Here is a 19,882-nt window from a genome sequence, read left to right on the forward strand (position 1 = left end):
AAATTATTTTTTACTATTGTAAAAAGTTCATGCCTTGTCAATTCATTGTAAAAACTTTTTGAAAGCAATATCTGAAAATAACCATTAACAATTTAGATGTCTTCTCTAAGAGAAGGTGATATTATTCAAGAATTATCAGGTATACCACGTCCTAAAAGATTTGGTCTTAAATTAAAATGGATAAAATCTAGTACTGAAAGATACTACATGATTTTCCTCAATGAAAACAATATATTACTAACAAATAGACTAGTCAGAGCTATTTAAGAACCAAGGAAGAGCCTACAGTGTATTACCAAAATGCAAATTCAGTTTCCATGTATCATAAAATCACAGGATCAAAGGCTGAGCATGATACCAACTCCTGTTTGCAACTAGAATTAAACTGTAAATAGTAAAACACCCCTAGATCACCCCTACTTTATGAGATTGTATTCTATTCTTAAAGGTTTATAAGGAGAAGTATTTTCTAAGACTCAATATACCTCTTTAATTAATTTTTATAATACCACTTCTACCCTTTATTACTTAGTGGGAATAATTATTTAAATTTATTTAAATTATTTAATAAATAAATAAATTAAATTATTTAAAGTAGATTCAATATGGGCTTCCCTAGTGGCTCCAATGGTAAAGAATCTGCTTCCAATGCAAGTGACTCAGGTTTGACCCCTGGGTTGGGAAGATCCCTTGGAGAAAGAAATGGCCACCCACTCCAGTATTCTTGCCTAGAGAATTCCATGGACAGAGGAGCCTGGCAGGCTACAGTCCATGGGGTCGCAAAGAGTCAGACACGACTAAGTTACTGACACTCTCATTTTCACTTTTCAGTGGAAAAGGTAGTTTAAATAGTAGGCAGAATTCAAATGGCTGGGCTTTAATGGAAAAAAATTTCTACTGACCAAAAAAATAAAAACAGATGGAAAAGAATACAATCGTAAGTAGTTAGTAAAGCATCAAGTATTCAGGTTGGTACAAAAGTAATTGTTTTGGACCATGAATTTTAAATTATTATAGCTAGACTCAAACACATCTTTATTAATCAAAATAGGAACCATTACAATCAACACATATTTGCCAGTGAGAAATAAGTTTGTTTATCCCTGTAGCATAAAAATCTGTGCTTCAGGATTTGACCAACTCTTGGAAAGCGTTTTCTGCTGCCTGCTGGTTGTGGAAGCATTTTCCCTGCAAAAAGTTGTTGAGATGCTTGAAGATGTGGTAGTTGGTTGGCGAGAGGTCAGGTGAATATGGTGGAAGAGGCAAAACTTTGTAGTCCAATTCATTCAACTTTTGAAGCAGCTGTGTGACGCGGTCAGGCGATGTTGTGGAGAATTGGGCCCATTCTGTTGACCAATACTGACTGCAGGCATTGCAATTTTTGGTGCATCTCATCGATTTGCTGAGCATACTTCTCAGATGTAATGGTGTCAGCAGGCTTCAGAGAGCTGTAGTGGATCAGACAGGTAGCAGACCACCAAACAGTGACCATGACCTTTTATGGTATTAGTTTGGCCTTGGGAAGTACACTGGAGTTTGTCCTTGGTCCAACCACTGAGCTGGTCATTGACAGCTGTCATATAAAGTCTACTTTTCATCACACATTACAATCCAATCAAGAAATGCTACACAGAATAAGAGAAACTGCTGCTGCTAAGTCGCGTCGGTCGTGTCCGACTCTGTGCAACCCCATAGACGGCAGCCCACCAGGCTCCTCCATCCCTGGGATTCTCCAGGCAAGAACACTGGAGTGGGTTGCCATTTCCTTCTCCAATGCATGAAAGTGAAAAGTGAAAGTGAAGTCGCTCAGTCGTGTCCGACTCTTAGCGACCCCATGGACTTCAGCCTACCAGGCTCCTCCAGCCACGGGATTTTCCAGGCAAGAGTACTGGAGTGGGTCACCAGTGCCTTCTCCGAGAATAAGAGATGACACTTCAAAACAATTACTTTTTTTATTTTTTGTCAGCTCATGAAGCAACCATTTATTGAGCTTTTTCACCTTTCCAATTTGCTTGAAATGTCAAACGACCATAGGATGGTCAATGTTGAGTTCTTCAGCAACTTCTCTGTAAGGGGATCAGCTTCAATGATGGCTCTCAATTGGTCGTTGTCAACTTCCTATGACCAGCTGTATTACACTCCTCATCTTCAAGGCTCTTGTCTCCTTTACAAAACTTCTTGAACCACCACTGCACTGTATGTATGCTAGCAGTTCCTGGGTCAAATGCATTGTTAATGTTGTGAGTTGTCTCTGCTGCTTTACAACCCATTTTGACCTCGAATAAAAGAATTGCTCAAATTTGTTTTTTTTGTCTAATATCATTTCTATAGTCTAAAATAAATATAAAATAAACAATAACTCATTAGCAAAAAAGAAAAGAAATGTGCATTAAAAGGATGTATAAAGTAACATCTATTTAAGAATGTATTCCAGTATCAAATGGCAAAATTCAACAATGCAAGACCGCAATTACTTCTGCACCAACCTAACACTTCTAATACTAAAAGATGTTTTTTTATCACAAGTTATATGATTGCTCAAAATTTTTATCCTGATCTCAATTTTAATGTAATATTAAACTTAGATATCTGGTTTTCACATCAGCAAAACAAGAGGATTCAATCAATACATGTCATCCCTTTAGTTTAAAAAGAAAAAAATGTAATCACAAGTCAGCCCATTTGAAATACCAATAATATTTCTAAATCAACTACTGTCATTGGTATAATGTTGCTCTGAATTGTAACTACTATATTACATACACATACAGGAAAGTTAGTCAGTCATTTTCTACCTTATATTTTGGTTATTTACTGGTCTTGCCTGTAAAATCTTAAACTCTCTGACTCACCTTGATACCCTTCCTCCCCATCTATGCAAACAATGCCTGACACTGAAAGCAACAATTAATTTAGCACTTATGGGTCCTTCAGGTATTGCACACTTTTGTGGATTGTTCTGTACACAAGAAAAATTTTTTCTAGTAAATAAAGGAATTCAACTAACTTGTTAACTTTCTTAGATGTAGAGATGTTAGGACAAGCACTCCGTTTATGATCTAATTCACCACAAATAAAGCAGCCGTCTTTAGGGCCCTTGCAAGAATGGTCTGGAAGAGCACAGTGATTGCAAATGCTACAGTGGATCCAGGCTGTAAAATAAAAAATTAGGTTTTAGAAGAGGTTCATTTAATAGAATTTTTCATTAGATTAATCTTTATGATGAGTAAGTATGAATAGTGTTTACTTCAAATATTGTGATCGCTTTGCCTAGCTAATTATAGTTTGGCTAAAGAGGCCAAGGTTAAGAGATTGGAATCCCACATAAACCAGCTAACTTCTTTCTGATACGTGGCAACAAATTCCACCCTTCTGCAATGAGTCACAAACCACTGATACAATGGGGACTGGCTGAACAATACAAAATCCTACTAAAATAAGCCAAACCAAACAAGGTAAAGTCATCTCTCTCTCTGAAGAAGAGAAAGTTCATTTTAATAAGTGTAAAAATTAAAAAGAAAGTAAATTAATGTAAGTCTCTATATTAATTTTTTTCTTTTGTCAATACAGTTAAATAAAAATTCCATTTAGATGAAGAAAAACCCAAATGTTTTCATAGGAAGTCAAACACTAAGTCTAAATACTTACAAGGCTTTACACACTTTTTGCAGAGAAAGCAATGGTTCCATTTCCTGCCATCCTACAAAAACAATTTTTAAATTATGATTAATTTGTCATTAAGAATCAAGTCTGATAATTAAAAATTAAAATGGCTTATTAAAAGCTATGTAAATTATTCATTCCTTATTTCTCACTTTCCTGAGCTTTACAATTAAATACTTTGATTTTAATTTATGCATTTCTCCACTCAACTCAAATGCCCCAGATTCCTTAACACTAAAACTGGGGGATTTATTTAAATGATCTTGAAAGTCCACTCCAGATAAATCAACCCAAACTGCATGAAGAAGGACTCAAAGAAAATTTCAAGAGAATTAATGACTCATAGTTTTTATAGTCTATCTGACATAATCCTTAATAACATTCATATTTGAGAAAATGTAATTTAGAAGGATGGAGGTTACTATCTGGGTAATTTAAAAACTATGAAATAAAACATACCTTAAAAAGTACATGAAATGCATACATCCAGTTTAGTGAGTATTATAAAGTGAACACTGAAGAACCCAATAAGTCAAGAGACAGAATACCATCAGTCCCCTAGACACTTCCCCAAATGCCCCTTTCTAGTCCAGCATTCCTCCTTCCCCACTGAGAAGCACCTATCCTAGCTTTTCTGATGCTCACTTCCTTGTTTTTATCTTTTCCACTTATGTGTGCATCTCTAAATTAAAAAAATTGTTTCTTTTTTTTTCTCATTTTGTAATTTGTATGATTTGGGCATAATTTTTTTTTAATGAAGAATACAGACACTTTCTAAACTAATTGGAAATAAATATAATCAATGCTACCATAGTAAAAAACCAGTATAACCAGTAATACAATTATAAAGTTATAAAAAATGTACTTTCCAATAGTTATAAAAATATAGCCTTTCCTTTAGAGAATAGTATGTGCTTATCAGCCAACTAAACTTCACATGTTCTTTTTGACTGGATTTAGTTAAAATAACAGAATATCCCAAGGGTGATCCTGCCTCCCTAACAATGTCACTAGGAGGCGTGTCCTCTGCAGTCCCTCTCCACCCGTGAAAAGCCCTGTCTACTAGTGCTGTGTGAGGAGTAAATGACTCAGTCCATGTACAGCACTTAAGACAGGGCCTGGCACATAAAAAGTCCTGTTATTAACTGCTGCTTCATCAGAACAGTGATTGGTATCTAATAATTCAATGCCTTATTTGAAACAATTTTGCCCTCAACAAAATTTAGTCCTCATTTAGTGCCTTATTTGAAACACTAATAATTTTAGCAGTCACACAGTACTATATAAAAATAACTCAAAAATTATTAATGATAATGAAGGCAACTAAATATTTTTAAAAGCCTGCAGTACTTTATGATTAGAGAAAGGTACTGTATTAAAATATAACTAATAAACAATAATTCACTAACTTGTTGTTGTTCAATTGCTAAGCCGTGCCCAGTGCTTTGCGATCCCATGGACTGCAGGCTCCTCTGTTCTCCACTATCTCTCAGAGTTTGCTCAAATTCATGTCCATTGAGTTGGTGATGCTATACAACCATGTCATTCTCTGCTGCCTCCTTCTCCTTTTGCCTTCTATCTTTCCCAAGCATCACGGTCTTTTCCAATGAGTCAGCTCTTTGCATTAGGTGGCCAAAGTATTAGAGCTTCAGCAACAGACTTTTCAATGAATATTCAGGGTTGATTTCCTTAGGATTGACTGATTTGATCTCCTTGCTGGTCAAGGAACTCTCAAGAGTCTTCTCCAACACTACTATTCAAAAGCATCAGTCTTTGAAGCTCAGCTTTCTTTATGATTCAACATTCACACCCGTACATGACTACTGAAAAAACCATAGCTTTGACTATATGGACTTTGTCAGCAAAGGGATGTCTTTGCTTTTTATTATGCTATTTAGGTTTATCATAGCTTTCCTTCCAAGAAGCAAATGTCTTTTAATTTCATGGCTGCAGTCACCATCTGCAGTGATTTTGGAGCCCAAGAAAATAAAATCCGTCACTGCTTCTACTTTTTCCCAATCTATTTGCCATGAAGTGATGGGACTGGATTTCATGATCTTAGATTTTTGAATGTTGAGTTTCAAGCCAGTTTTTTCACTCTCCTCTTTAGAGGCTCTTTAGTTCCTCTTCACTTTCTGCCATGAGAGTAGTATCATGTGCATATCTGAGGCTGTTGATATTTCCCTTGGCAATCTTGATTCCAGCTTGTGAGTCATCCAGCTTAGCATTTCACATGATGTACTCTGCCTGTAAGTTAAATAAGCAGTGTGACAATATACAGTCTTGATGTACTCCTTTCCCAATTTTGAACCAGTCCATTGTTCCATATTAAGTTCTAACCATTGCTTCTTGACCCGCATATAGGTTCCTTAGGAGACATATAAAGTGGTCTGGTACTTGCATCTCTTTAAGAATTTCCCACAGTTTGTTGTGATCCACACAGTCAAAGGCTTTAGCATAATCAATGAAGCAGAAGTAGATGTTTCTCTGGAATTCTCTTGCTTTCTCCATGACCCAATGAATATTGGCAATTTGATCTCTGGTTCTTCTGGCTTTTCTCAACCCGGCTTGCACATCTGGAAATTCTTGGTTCACATATTGCCGAAGCCTAGCTTGAAGGATTTTGAGCATAACCTTGCTAGCATGCGAAATGAACACAACTGTATAGTAGTTTGAACATTCTTTGGCATTAATACAGTAATATGAATTACAATATTAAAAAAATAGCATTAAGCAAATGTAATGAAACTAGTGAACTAAAATAAAACTAACATATTTGAGTAAAAACACATTCTAAAGAAAACTATACCTTGGATGTACAAGAATTACAGTGTTCACAGTGTTGATTCTCTAGAGAAACATATCGTTGACACAGTGGGCAAAATCTAAGGAGAAAAGAAAGACTCGATGAAATGAGCTGCATATATTTATACCTATTGAGATTCACAAGGTAGATAAAAGTTCACAAGGCATGTTACAAAAACTCGGTATAATTCAAATTAAATTCAATACAACATTTTAGGCCACATTTAACAATAATAAAAGTACTACATGAGTCAATATGAAAGGCATTTTTGTGTCAGATATATGGAACTTCATTTTCAGTGACTCATGTATTTCAAGGTCCCTCTATGATCCTACCTGTACCCTTCTTCAATAGGAAGGATTATTTTGTTAGGTGGGATATTCGTGAAAATACGCACAGGAGACTGTTTCCGTCCCGTCTTTCCATGTTTATAAAGTGCATGATTATCATAATCTACCTAGAAAGTAAAAAAAAAAAAAAATTAAAATAAAAATTCCTCAACTGAGTCAACATTTGTTAAGACTCTTTAACCAATAAGTGAACAAACTGATGCCAAGATACAAATTAAATCAGAGCATTTGACAATAAGTTCTTAAAAGCAAGAATTTATTTATTAGTCAACAGATTCAGAGAGGACTCCATGAGAGTAAAATTTTATTATAAAAAAGTTAAAATTTGTTACGACAAATTCATGTTACCTGGGATTAAGAGAAGAACTCTAATCTTGTATCCAACGCAACAGACTCTGCAAGAAGTGCTATTACATAATTAAGAATTTAGCTTTGGGGGTTAAAAAATTCCACCTTTGATGGTCTGTGCCAGCTTGGTTAGGGTTTTTCAGGCTGCATTCACTGCATGTCAGTTTTCAGCTCCCTGAGGCTCAGTGCCACCTTGGTTTGGCCCTCCACCGTCACTTTCTGACAGAGCCAGGTCGAGGCCAGGCAGTGGCTCTGCCGCTCACTTGTTATATGACTGCAGGCAAGCCTGCATCATTTTCATCTGGAAAAGGAGGTTACTAACACTTAACTTAGAGTTGCTGTGAAAGTTAAATGAGCCAGTGTATGTAAAACACTGAATTCAGGACCTGGCATATGTTGGCGATAGAAGGATGGAGACACAGAGGGAAATCAACTACAGTTCTCCCCACAATGACTACTTCAAGCATTCACCTCTCTCCTTAATATCCCTAACTCAACTTTCCCTTTCTACAGATTATCTGGAAAGTAAACTGAAACCAACAAGCATGATTCCTATCAGCTTCTGGCTCCCGTCTCCTCCTCCAGCCTATCAACCATAAACATTCTCAGTTTGGTTTTAAAACTGCCGTGAATTCCACCTAGCCACTAAGTCCATCTTTCTTCAGATCATTAACTCTCAAAGTGTGGTGTCTGGATCAGCAATATCAGCATCACCTGGGATCATGTTAGAAATGCAATTTCTTGTCCCACCTAGGACCTAAAAACACAAACTCTGGGGGTGGGGCTTAGCAATCTGTATTTTTAACAAGCCCTCTTCACACACTAAAGTTTGAGAAACACTGCTTTAGATCACCCACAAGAGTATTATGAGATTTTTATAAGATAGATCCCAACCTTCAAGTAATAAATTGCATAGATTCTACATAAGATTACACTTAAGAATTTACAACAGAACTCACAAGCTAGCTATTTAATGAGAGAACTGCAAAAATATAAGGCATAAGGCATCTCAGAAATTCCTGTCAAAGTGTCCAAAACTTTGGCCACCTGATGTGAAGAACTGACTCACTGGAAAAGACCCTTATGGCCTGATGCTGGGAAAGATTGAAGGCAGGAGGAAAAGGGGACGACAGAGGATGAGATGGTTGGATGGCATCACCGACTCAATGGACATGAGTTTGAGCAAGCTCTGGAAGATAGTGAAGGACAGGGAAGCCTGGCGTGCTACAGTCCATGGGGTCGCAGAGTCAGACACGACTGAGCGACTGAACTGACTGAACTGGAAGCACTGAGCACAATGGAAAGAGAGGCCTTTAATGGGAGACTCCTAGGTTCTCCCATGGCCGTAGCACTGCTGGCTAGATGTACAGGGGAACAAATCTAGGAAGACTGATTAACAAGCTTCAGCAGTGGGGGGAAAGAAAAGTACAAGGTGAGGAGACCCAACTAAATGAGAGACAGTGAGGAAAAAAGCCCTAGGGTGTCCTGCATGGTGAGCATACACAGGTCAGCGTAGTGAGTCCACAGTCTAGAGTAAGCATGTAAGAGTAGGTGTGGGCCTACAGCTGGATTGCTCAGGAGTATAACAACTACAGTATCATTAACAAGGAAAGGAGAAGAGGTTAGATCACTTTCAAAGCTCTGCATTCAGTTGCTACATTTTAAGAGAGACATTAATAAAGCCAGTTCATTTCTACTGAAAGTAATGAGGATAAATAGGACTTACAGTTTTACAGACTGGGGGTGTTTATTCAGAAAAGAGAAGACTGGGAGGATCTGATGGCTATTTTATAACTGAAGGAGTGTCATGTGGAATAGAAATTAGACTTCTCCTTCATTGCTTTGGAAAAGAGAAGTAGGACCAATGGTTATAAGTTAATAGGGAGCATATTTTATCTCCATATGGGAAAATTTTCTAATGATTAGAGCTATTAAATAAATTGAGTTGCCTTGTAAGGCTGTAGGACTTTGCTCACTGAAAGCATTCAAGTGAGGCTAGATGGCTGCTTGTCATGAATTTAGTGGAGAGGATTATTATATTGGGAAGTTAGCCTATGCTAAAGCTATGCTTGTTTCCAACTTTAAAATTCTATGAATATATGTTACCTATTAGAGGCTAAGACACAAAAGCAGACTTTACTTCAATCACCTTAAAACAGTACTTTAAGTAGTTTTCTTTTAAAATGGTTTAAATTCATAATTTTTCCCTAACGCACTTCCTCAATGTACTCAATAAATATATGGCACCTTATTAAATCCAACAAAGATATTCTGAACATTTATGAGTGTCATAAGAAAAAAAATTCTTTCCAAGAGAATCTTATGAAGATTTTCAAATGCTGGAAAAGAGTACCTTAGAAAGACTTTAAGTAAATGGAATATTCCATGCAATAGAATAGATAGCAGATGGAAGAGAGGGGGGAAAAGAACAATTTCTTTATGATTACCCAAGGAGTCAGAGAATGTGTGTGTCAGGAAGGTGGTTGATTACTTGATTTTGCATAACCTAATTGAGATTATTATTATTTTTAAATGTGGGTTTGTTGTGCTAATTAACTATAAACATATGGTATGTAAAATGCATGCTGCTAGGGTAAATTAATGTACCTCTAACATACATCCATATTTCATAGCTTCATCCACACAAATAAACCTCCTATGGAAGTGCTGTAAAGCAAACACAATTTTGCAAATTGCATATCACTAGTGGTAGAGCTGATACACCATTTTCCCATCATTATCCCTGACATTTCACTCACAATGATGATGAGAGGCATTTTCAAATAGAAAATTTCTCCCATGGAACTGATTAATGTGATGAAGTACTGTATAGAAATGAGGGAAAGTACAAAATATCTGCAATTCCTAACTTTTAATTTTATCTATAAGCAAATGTCTTCTGCAACACAAGACTGAAACTAGTTCTATGGAAACCAAGACATTCAAGTCGACAATTACTCTGCACCTACTATGCTTGAAATGTCATGCTGGGAAATAAAGATTAAATAAAAACAGTACATACTTGTATTTTCAGAACTCCCTAAAGTATGTTGTTTAATTTCATTATATTCAAAAGATCCCAAGTGAACTCTTCAGCTCCATCACTCAACTTCTGCCATAGCAATACGGTTTTTTACATATATATTACATATGTAATATATTCATCAGGCTTAAGTTTAAAAGTAAAACTTATCTGCCATCCTTTTTTTGGTTCAATTATTTTATTTTACAGGTAAGGAAACAGAGACCTGGAAAGATAAAGTGACTTCCCTCAAGATTAAAGAACTTCTAAAAGGTTAAAAACCTTATTCCATGTAACCTCTTATTTTAAATATCATATGTATAGATACATATAGATATATACAGAGACATACACAGACATGTTTGTGTGTTATTCATCACTTCAAATCCATTAAATGTTTTATGTTTACTATATATTGAGTTTTGAGAATTTCTTGTCACCTTATAATTTACAATCATTTCTCAGAAATTCCTGTCAAAGTGTCTTCATTTCTTAACATGAAATCAGCCTCGAAAAACTGTTTTCTAATGGGATGATTTTTTTAAATGATAGCTTTAAAAAAAAACCAGAAAAGCAAAGATCTCTACTTTTAACAATCCAGATAAATGTCCCAGACTAAGTAGAAACAAGAGATTATAGCATGTTCCAGGTGGAAGGGAAGTGAGATGATCCAGCTCAGATATGGTAAATACAGGACCCGAATCTACCACTCTCTGACCCTGACCCTGTGGCAGACATGACTAATCAATCTCACTACTTTCTGCCACTGAGTATGGTATTCTCAACAAATTCTCCAGGAAGTCACTGACAATTCATCAGGCTTACATCTAAAAGTAAAACTTATCTGCCATCCCTTTTCTGGTTCAATTATTTTATTTTACAGGTAAGGAAACAGAGACCTGGAAAGATAAAGTAACTTCCCTCAAGATTAAATAGCTTCTAAAAGGCAGTGCTAGGACTCAAACTTCTGACTCTAAATCAGAATTTCTTTTCATTACCAAATCCTTCCTTTCTAGGTCTTAGATAACTATTTATTCTGTATTCATCAAGTACTTTATCACTGAAGATTCTACATGATTTATATTTTATGAAGATTTGCAGCATTTCTGCCTAACCTAAAAAGTATTTCTGAAAAAAGAGATTTTGTGTGTGTGTGTTTTTTTTTTTTACTGTATTGTGGTTTGGGGGCATATAATTATCTCAGACCAAGTCAGAAAGAAAGCCTAATCAACGTCTATGGGAAAAGATCTGTGAAGGAGGAGAGGAAACTTGAAAATTTTTCAATTGATGAAGGCAGTTTAATATAAAAGGGAAAAAATTACCACAAAATGAAGCTAAAGTAACAATAGAAAAAAAAGAATGCAAAAGGTTTGGAAAGGATAATAATAAGTCTAGAGAAAGTCTCAAAACAAAAACAAAAAACAGAAAAACCATCAAAGGTGAAGTACAATAAACGAGGTTTACATTCGCCCCAGGAGATCTGGCAAAATCTTCTCCCAGTGAGCATGTAATGGGGCAGTAGTTCTTATCTTTAGTAGGAATCACAAAAAAATGAAGATTTGTTTTGTTTTATAGTTTTATTCTAATTCTTCTCAAAAGTTGGCTTTCTCTCTAATTGAAAACACTGCTTTCACCCTGTCTGATATACATGATCTAATTAGAACCTTTTCCCCCAATGCACTGAGTTATATAACTACTTTCAGTAAACTTGGACCTTGGAACTAGTTCTCAAAACTAAAACTCCAACATTTGTAAAAGTTCTTTGGTAGTAACACAGCCTGTCTAAACAAACAATAACTGGTTAATCCACATTAATTGCTGGCATCTGCCTTATCCTGGATTTGCCTTCTTCTGCCTCCTCACCATTTCAAACTCTTGCCCACAGTGAAAAAATGGAAATAAGTTTGAGCAAACTCGAGGAGATAGCAAAGGACACGGAAGCCTGGCACGCTGCAATCTATGGGGTTGCAAAAAGTCAGATATGACCTAGTGACTGAACAACAACAAAATGTGGATGAAAGTTTTCTGAGGAATGATGTGTTTCACAATTTTAATGTCTCAGATGCTGTACAAACGAGACCTGAAGAAAAGTTTTACCCTGACTCTGGGACCATCTGAATGATGACAGTATCAAGATGGTTTCAACAATGCTGATAGCAATGACCTTTATTCTACATTTGCTGTGGGTCAGGGACAAGGCTAAGCTTTTTAAGATATTATCTCAAGTAATTCTTAAAACCTTATGAGCCAGATATATTGTTACTATGCTCATTTAACAAGATAAGTTTCAGAGAGTTAGATAAAATGTGTAGGCCTAGTTATTAAGTGCCAGAACTAGGATTAAAACCTAGTTCCTTTTCAACTCCAGAGTTCATTCTCTTTTTCATTCAATTACTCACTCAATGTGTATAGGGCACCTACTATGTGCCAAACATTATACTGTATGATTATTCACTGTCAAAGGCAGCAGGTGTACCTGGAAGCCAGAAATGGCTTGCTCAGTTAACATCTCTAGGATATGTCAGCTATCTCTGCATTGCAAGTGTCCATATTACAGTAGAAGCATCCTTCAGATAAGCAACAGAAAACTGGATGCCCTAAAAAGGAAAGTAAACCAGCTTTGAGAAGAATTATGATACAGATTTTGCCTAAAGCAGAGCTCAAGAAATCAAGGTTAAAATGACTTGTGCTACACAGTTTTGGAAAGGAATCTGTTAATGTGGTTCAACAGCCATGAAAATGTCCATTAAACTTGACAATGTAACTTTTGTAACTCTATTTCAGTTTTAGAAATTTATTTTAAGGGAGTTATGTATAATATTAAAAAATTCTATGAATAAAAGATGTTTAAAGGTGGAAGCAACCTCTTAAGTCTGAAAAAAGAGAGAATAACAATACAGTCTGCTAATGAAATAATAAAGCATAAGATTATATAGCTACATTTTAAAACATACATTTATATAAGGCACCATGAAGGAAACAGAATTCATATTCATCTGCTATGATTACAAATATGTAAAACTATTTTCTGAGAAGACTAGAAGTGAATACAGTTGACCCCTGAACAAACAAGTTTGAACTGTGTGGGTCTACTTATTCATGGATCTTTTTCAATAGTAAATACTATCAAAACAAATTAGGCTGAATCCACAGATGCAGAACGACAGATATGGAGAAAGTTCAAATACAGAGGGCTAATTATAAGTTATACACTGATTTCCAACTGTACCCCTAACCCCCTGGTTATTCAAGGGTCAACTCTACTTCAACAATATATTTGCTGTTTGGAGTAGAATTACAGGTAGGATCTGTGCCCTCATTTTTAGTAACACTGTTTCTCACATTATTTCTAAATAATTTTCATAATAGTATACATCTTCAGGACGTACAAAGATTAGAGCCAAGTGCTACAGGAATTATACCTATTATCTTGTAATGCTATGCTATGCTATGCTATGCTAAGTCACTTCAGTCGTGTCCGACTCTGTGTGACCCCAGAGATGGCAGCCCACCAGGCTCCCCCATCCCTGGGATTCTCCAGGCAAGAATACTGGAATGGGTTGCCATTTCCTCCTCCAATGCATGAAAGTGAAAAGAGAAAGTGAAGTCGCTCAGTTGTGTCCGACTCCTAGCGACCCCATGGACTGCAGCCCACCAGGCTCCTCCATCCATGGGATTTTCCAGGCAAGTGTACTGGACTGGAGTGCCATTGCCTTCTCCGATTATCTTGTAATAGCATATAATATAATATAATCTGCATATAATATAATGTATATTATATAATAAATTATATAATATAATACAATCACTAGGCTGTACACCTGAAAGTAACACAGTATGGTAAATGAACTATGCTTCAATTAATAAAAGAAAAGAATCAACTGCTGGCTTGGAATGACTAGTGAAGACTTTTACAGTTTGGGGGCTGAAAAACCTTGATCAGAGACTAGTCAACTGCTCAGAAAACTCAAACAGAAAAATGTCATTACAGAAGAAGAAACAGTGCTCACTTGCTGACCACACACTGTGATGGCAACAACAGGGTTAAACTCAGAACTCAAGGAAATGAATCCAGGAGAGTGGACACTAAAGCAGACGAGCTGAACGGCAGGGACGTGACAGAGAAGGTCTGGTCAGTGCCCTGAATCAGCACACTCACACCTCAGCATCTTCACTTCTCTGAAACACTAGTTGTTCTGACACGACTTTGGGCAAACCCCTCCTTGGAGCTCCTGGCATCCTCTGGACAACAAAGTAAAGTGTACAAGGCATTCCACCCACCAGAAAAAGTGATTTACTTCTCTACCACCTCTGAATGGAGAAATCCCATGTTCATAATGATGATCCTGGGGTGCTGCCCACTCTCCTGGTGATGTGAAACATTAGATCATTTAGTTTAAAACCTGGCTGAGTTCAGAATTACCTGGGAGGCTTGGTAAAATATTTTTTCTTACAGCTTTACCCTCTGATTTTGATTTAGTAGGCTTATTTTGGTACCTAAAAATCTATATTTTTAATAGGCACCCTAGAGATTACAGACACCAGGAACCACTGCACTAAGTTACATATGATAGAGTTTTAGTGTCTCATATAGCTTATAGTGTTTGCATTTACTAAAACTGATGGATAGTCCTACCAGAGTATTTATTTAAGCAGAATATCCACTTCCCAACCATGCCAGAAAACAGAATATTTACTATACCTGGTAATCCAACATGCAGAAGCTTGGGAAAAACTGACAAATTCGGGATTCAAAAAAATAGGGGAAAATCCAGAATATGGGTAGTTCTTTCTGACTGTTATCTAATGGATCACAAAAAAAAACAGAAAAGAAAAAACTGATATCAGAGAAAACATAAAGAAGAGAGTTGTTACTGAAAAAAATATGGTATTGGGAGAAACTGTAATCCTTCAATACATTTAAATCATACAAAAGGAGAGACTATTTACTGGAGTACCATTTACAACTTGACTTTTCCCCAAAGTCAATGGAAACATTCTCGTCTATTTAACCACAGCTACACGGGGTATGTATATAAAAGTTAACTTTATATGCATATCACTGTGGTCTAGGTAAAGGCAAAGATATTACCTAAAAAGTGAGAAATAAAAAATGAGTTTCACTATGAAGCACAAAGGTGGTTGTGACACAGTGGAAGGATTCCTAGACCAGAAGGCAGAAGGCCTTAGATTTGAATCCTTATCTCTGCCATAACTCACTATGCCAGCTTTCAGGGTGGATACATCTTTTCTGAATCATGGGAGATTCTTATGAACAATTCCATCAAAATTAATTTTTATGAGAGACAGTGGACATAGCTATTATTTACAGAACACCTCATACAGGCTGAGCACAATGCTAGGAACTTTTTTACATGTTATCTCTTTACCAACACCTGGCGTCAGATATTAATATAGTAATCTCATATCATAGATGGGGAAACCGAAGCTGCAAAATTTAAGCACTTTGTTCAAATTTATGCAGCTAATAAGCAGTAGAACCAAATTCAAGCCCACAGGGTTCTTTACTGCTTCCCCAACAACAATGACTTGTCCACTCTGAAAAGTAGACCTCAGAACCAAAAATAAGTAGGATACTTAGCACTATGAGTCACTTTTCAGATTTCATTTGCATCCTATCCCCAAAGCACACTATTTATATAGCACAATTAATGGAGAGGCTTGATCACTTAATTCCTGACACTCTTATATTTATCAATTTGCAGGCTGGAAACTGAAAAATGATTAAACTGACTAATTAGGCAATTATATAAAACACTTTGAAGTCCTAAGCCACTTTAAGCTGAATATCCCCCAGTCATTAACCCATTTCTAGAGTCAGGTGTCCACGTGTGACTGCTAGGCTACTTGATGGCCAGCCTTCCCCAACAAATCTGTGCATAGTTCAGAGCTTTGGCCCAGAGGCTAGGTGCCCTTCTGGAGTTGTGGGTAAGGCTTCTGGAAGATGAAATATAAGGTCTATGAGGGCAGAGGTGAGTGTCCATTTACCACTCCATTTCCAGTACCTAAACAGTATCTGGAACATAGTGCCCATTTAGTAAATAGTAAATAAGTGACAAGAGTTCACTGATATTCTGTTAAATGTTCACGGATAATGCCTCCTTATGCCCACCAAAATCAAACATTTTACTTATGAGCCATTTTTCAAACACATAATTAGAATAAAACTAAGTGTATCATGATGAAGTCATCATCAAATAAGCCTATTTTTCAACAAAGAAGAGAACTCAAGGCATGTGTATTTTTTCAGTGCTCTGATTCACTAAGGTCTGCTAATATGTGATAGGAAGTAGATGCATATACATGTTTATTTTGCAGTAAATAATAAATCATACACCTTGGCTGTGACCTTCTTTCCACATAGCAATTAACTTCTTGAATGTAACAGCCAGAGGTTCAACCAAGCCACCAAATGGAGGATCTGTCACCATGATGACTCCTTCACCTTTATCTTCCTGTAAAAATGTCTTGCACACTTCAAGGGCAGCCTGGAACAAACAGAAACTCATTTCTAAATCAGGACTAGAGTCAGGTACTTCGCCCTACTTCAAGGAGAATGCACTGGCTCCGTCTCTCTCTTCATCCTGAACTTCACCCACCCTATCACCCCAGAGTCCCTCAGTGACATCCTGAAGCCTCTCTCATTTGGCCTCGTAAGATTTTATCTTCAGGTTCCTTGATAAGTGGGTTTATAAAATTGCAAATTCAAATACCATCACTATCAGAGGACTACACATTTCAAATAGTTATATTAAAAAACTAAACTTAGTAACCTAAAAGAGAGAAACTCACTATCCATGAAGACTATCTAAAATGCTAAATTCAATTCAACAAACAGAAACTGTACAACAAACAACAAACAGGGACTGTACTAAACACTGGAGACACAAAGATGAATAAGACATATTTTTCCTATCTGGTTTGTCCACCACCACAATTTCAATTTAATGAGCCCCAAATCACCAGTTAAACACGCATGTATTTTTGAGTGCCAGGTAAATGGCAGGCATATTTGAAAAATGAAAAGTAAATAAATGCAAGTTCACAAATAACAAAGCTTATCCAGGCCATGAAACTGTGTTACTAACATATTTTCCCAACAAACTAACTAAAGTGTTTTTAGTAATTGCCAGCATCCACTGGATCATCAAAAAAGCAAGAGAGTTTCACAAAAACATCTACTTCTGCTTTATTGACTATGCCAAAGCCTTTGACTGTGTGGATCAAAACAAACTGGAAAATTCTTCAAGAGATGGGAATACCAGACCACCTGACCTGCCTCCTGAGAAATCTGCATGCAGATCAGGAAGCAACAGTTAGAACTGGACATGGAATAACAGACTGGTCCCAAATGAGGAAAGGAGTACGTCAAGGCTGTATATTGTCACCCTGCTTATTTAACTTATATGCAGAGTATATCATGAGAAATGCTGGGCTGGATGAAGCACAAGCTGGAATCAAGATTGCCGGGAGAAATATCAATAACCTCAGATATGCAGATGACACCACCATTATGGTAGAAAGTGAAGGAGAACTAAAGAGCCTCTTGATGAAAGTGAAAGAGGAGAGTGAAAAATTTGGCTTAAAGCTCAACATTCAGAAAACTAAGATCATGGCACCTGGTCCCATCACTTCATGGCAAATAGATGGGCAAACAATGGAAACAGGGACAGACTTCATTTTGGGGGGGGCTCCAAAATCACTGCAGATGTTGACTGCAGCCATGAAATTAAAAGACGCTTACTCCTTGGAAGAAAAGTTATGACCAACCTAGACAGCATTTTAAAAAGCAGAGACATTACTTTGCCAACAAAGGTCCATCTAGTCAAGGCTATGGTTTTTCCAGTAGTCATGTATGGATATAAGAGTTGTACTATAAAGAAAAGCTGAGAGCCAAAGAATTGATGCTTTTGAACTGTGGTGTTGGAGAAGACTCTTGAGAGTCCCTTGGACAACAAGGAGATCAAGCAGTCCACTTTAAAGGAAATCAGTCCTGAATATTCACTGGAAGGACTGATGCTGAAGCTGCAGCTCCAATACTTTGGCCACCTGATGCGGAGAACTGACTCATTTGAAGGGACCCTGATACTGAGAAAGATTGAAGGCAGGAGGAGAAGGGGACGACAGAAGATGAGATGATTGAATGGCATCACTGATGTAATGGACATGAGTTTGAGTAGACTCCAGTGATGGACAGGGAAGCCTGGTGTGCTGCAGTCCATGGAGATGCAAAGAGTCAGACACGAATGAGTGACTAAACTGAACTGAACCAGTAACTGCAAAGTTAACATTAAAAACTGTCCAGTATATTTATCCCTTTTTTGCTTCTGGAAAGATCAACAAGAGACAGACCTATAATACTAGCTCCAGTCTACTGACTTTGTAGTAGCTTTCAAGTACTCATCTATAAAACCAAATCAACACTTTTAGTATACAAAACAGTAGATTTTAAAGTTTAATGGCATTTTAACTTTAATAAACCTATATGTACTTTTGTTCTACTATTAAATCAACTTAGAAGACCCAATTGAAGAAAGGAAAAATCACAACACCCTAATCTCTTTTCTCTAAGAAAGTATTAACTTCCTCCTGGAAGTCCTACAGCAAAGGATGGTGTCAAGAAGGTTAATCATTTTTCAAGTGCTGCCTGGCATTTCCTTAACCTGCCTACATGATCAAGGACTAAAATTACAGATGATGTTATTGAAAAACCTTCAAATCCCTAAGAGTTTTAAGTAGGAAAAAAAAAGTAAACAAAGCCTGAACACTTAACCAAATTTTCAGAAAACATTAAAGAGTATCTTTCCAGGTAAGAATCAATGGTGGGGTGTACTGTTCTGAGTGGCTGAAGGTCCTAAGGTTGATCACTTTAGGAAACAAGGCGGGAAATAAGATGCTTGCATATGCCACCAAAGCTGACAATAACTTAACTCTTTTCTTCATCTCAGTGGCTGGCATTTATTTTTTCTTTTTAATTTTTTAACTTTACAATATTGTATTGGTTTTGCCATATATCAACATGAATCCGCCACAGGTATACATGTGTTCCCCATCCTGAACCCTCCACCCTCCTCCCTCCCCGTACCATCCCTCTGGGTTGTCCCAGTGTACCAGCCCCAAGCATCCAGTATCGTGCATCGAACCTGGACTGGCGACTTGTGGCTGGCATTTTAAATAGGCACCCTCTGTATACACTTTAACCAACTTAACCATTAAGGTGTATGACAATTTTTATTTTTCGAGAGACTATATTATTTGTTATGAAAAAAATCTTGTACAGTAAACTTCCGCTTTTTAATCCAGTCAACTGTGGAGAGCTGTGCAGTGGCAGAGGCTTAGATCCTCAAAGGTATTTGGTGCCTCAAAGGCTTATATGCCTTCACAGACAGGCACCTGGTAGACACTTAAATACTTTAGTGATTGATTATTACATGGTAATCTCTACTGAAAACCTTGACTCCCAGTAGGTAGAAAAGGGGCAGACAATAAAATCATTAAACAATAGTTTTCTACAGATCATTCTCTACAACCGCAGTGCTATTTAGAGGCTGCTCCTAAAACACAGAGAAAGGAGAGCCTGAGTTGGATGACTGTTTTCTTTTAGGAAAGAAAACATGGAGCTCAGTCTTTACAGCTTATTCCAACGGTTATTCTAGAAACTTGCAATGTAAT

The 19,882-nt window shown here is 36.9% G+C and overlaps 1 protein-coding gene across 8 annotated transcripts in view; it reads right to left on the reverse strand.

The window, feature by feature from the left end:
• Positions 1-19,882, reverse strand: part of ZCCHC4 (zinc finger CCHC-type containing 4) — a 50,718-nt gene that overhangs the window by 2,626 nt on the left and 28,210 nt on the right. For 3 of the 8 annotated variants that reach the window (XM_086407770.1, XM_086407766.1, XM_086407765.1), the window contains 6 exons: positions 16,548-16,698; positions 14,892-14,992; positions 6,805-6,926; positions 6,473-6,548; positions 3,649-3,700; positions 3,008-3,152 (listed from right to left, as the gene is read on the reverse strand). In XM_086407770.1, the coding sequence (XP_086263896.1) occupies positions 3,008-3,152; positions 3,649-3,700; positions 6,473-6,548; positions 6,805-6,926; positions 14,892-14,992; positions 16,548-16,698 (647 nt within the window). Of the gene's footprint in view, positions 1-3,007; positions 3,153-3,648; positions 3,701-6,472; positions 6,549-6,804; positions 6,927-12,665; positions 12,787-14,891; positions 14,993-16,547; positions 16,699-19,882 lie in introns of those variants that run through there. The other 5 variants (XM_086407773.1, XM_086407768.1, XM_086407767.1 and 2 more) reach the window with 2 other exon arrangements.

The sequence above is a fragment of the Bos grunniens genome, chromosome 6 (assembly GCF_055505025.1).
Source record: "Bos grunniens cultivar Pamir isolate PY7600 chromosome 6, Bosgru_T2T1.0, whole genome shotgun sequence".
NCBI lineage: Eukaryota > Metazoa > Chordata > Mammalia > Artiodactyla > Bovidae > Bos > Bos grunniens.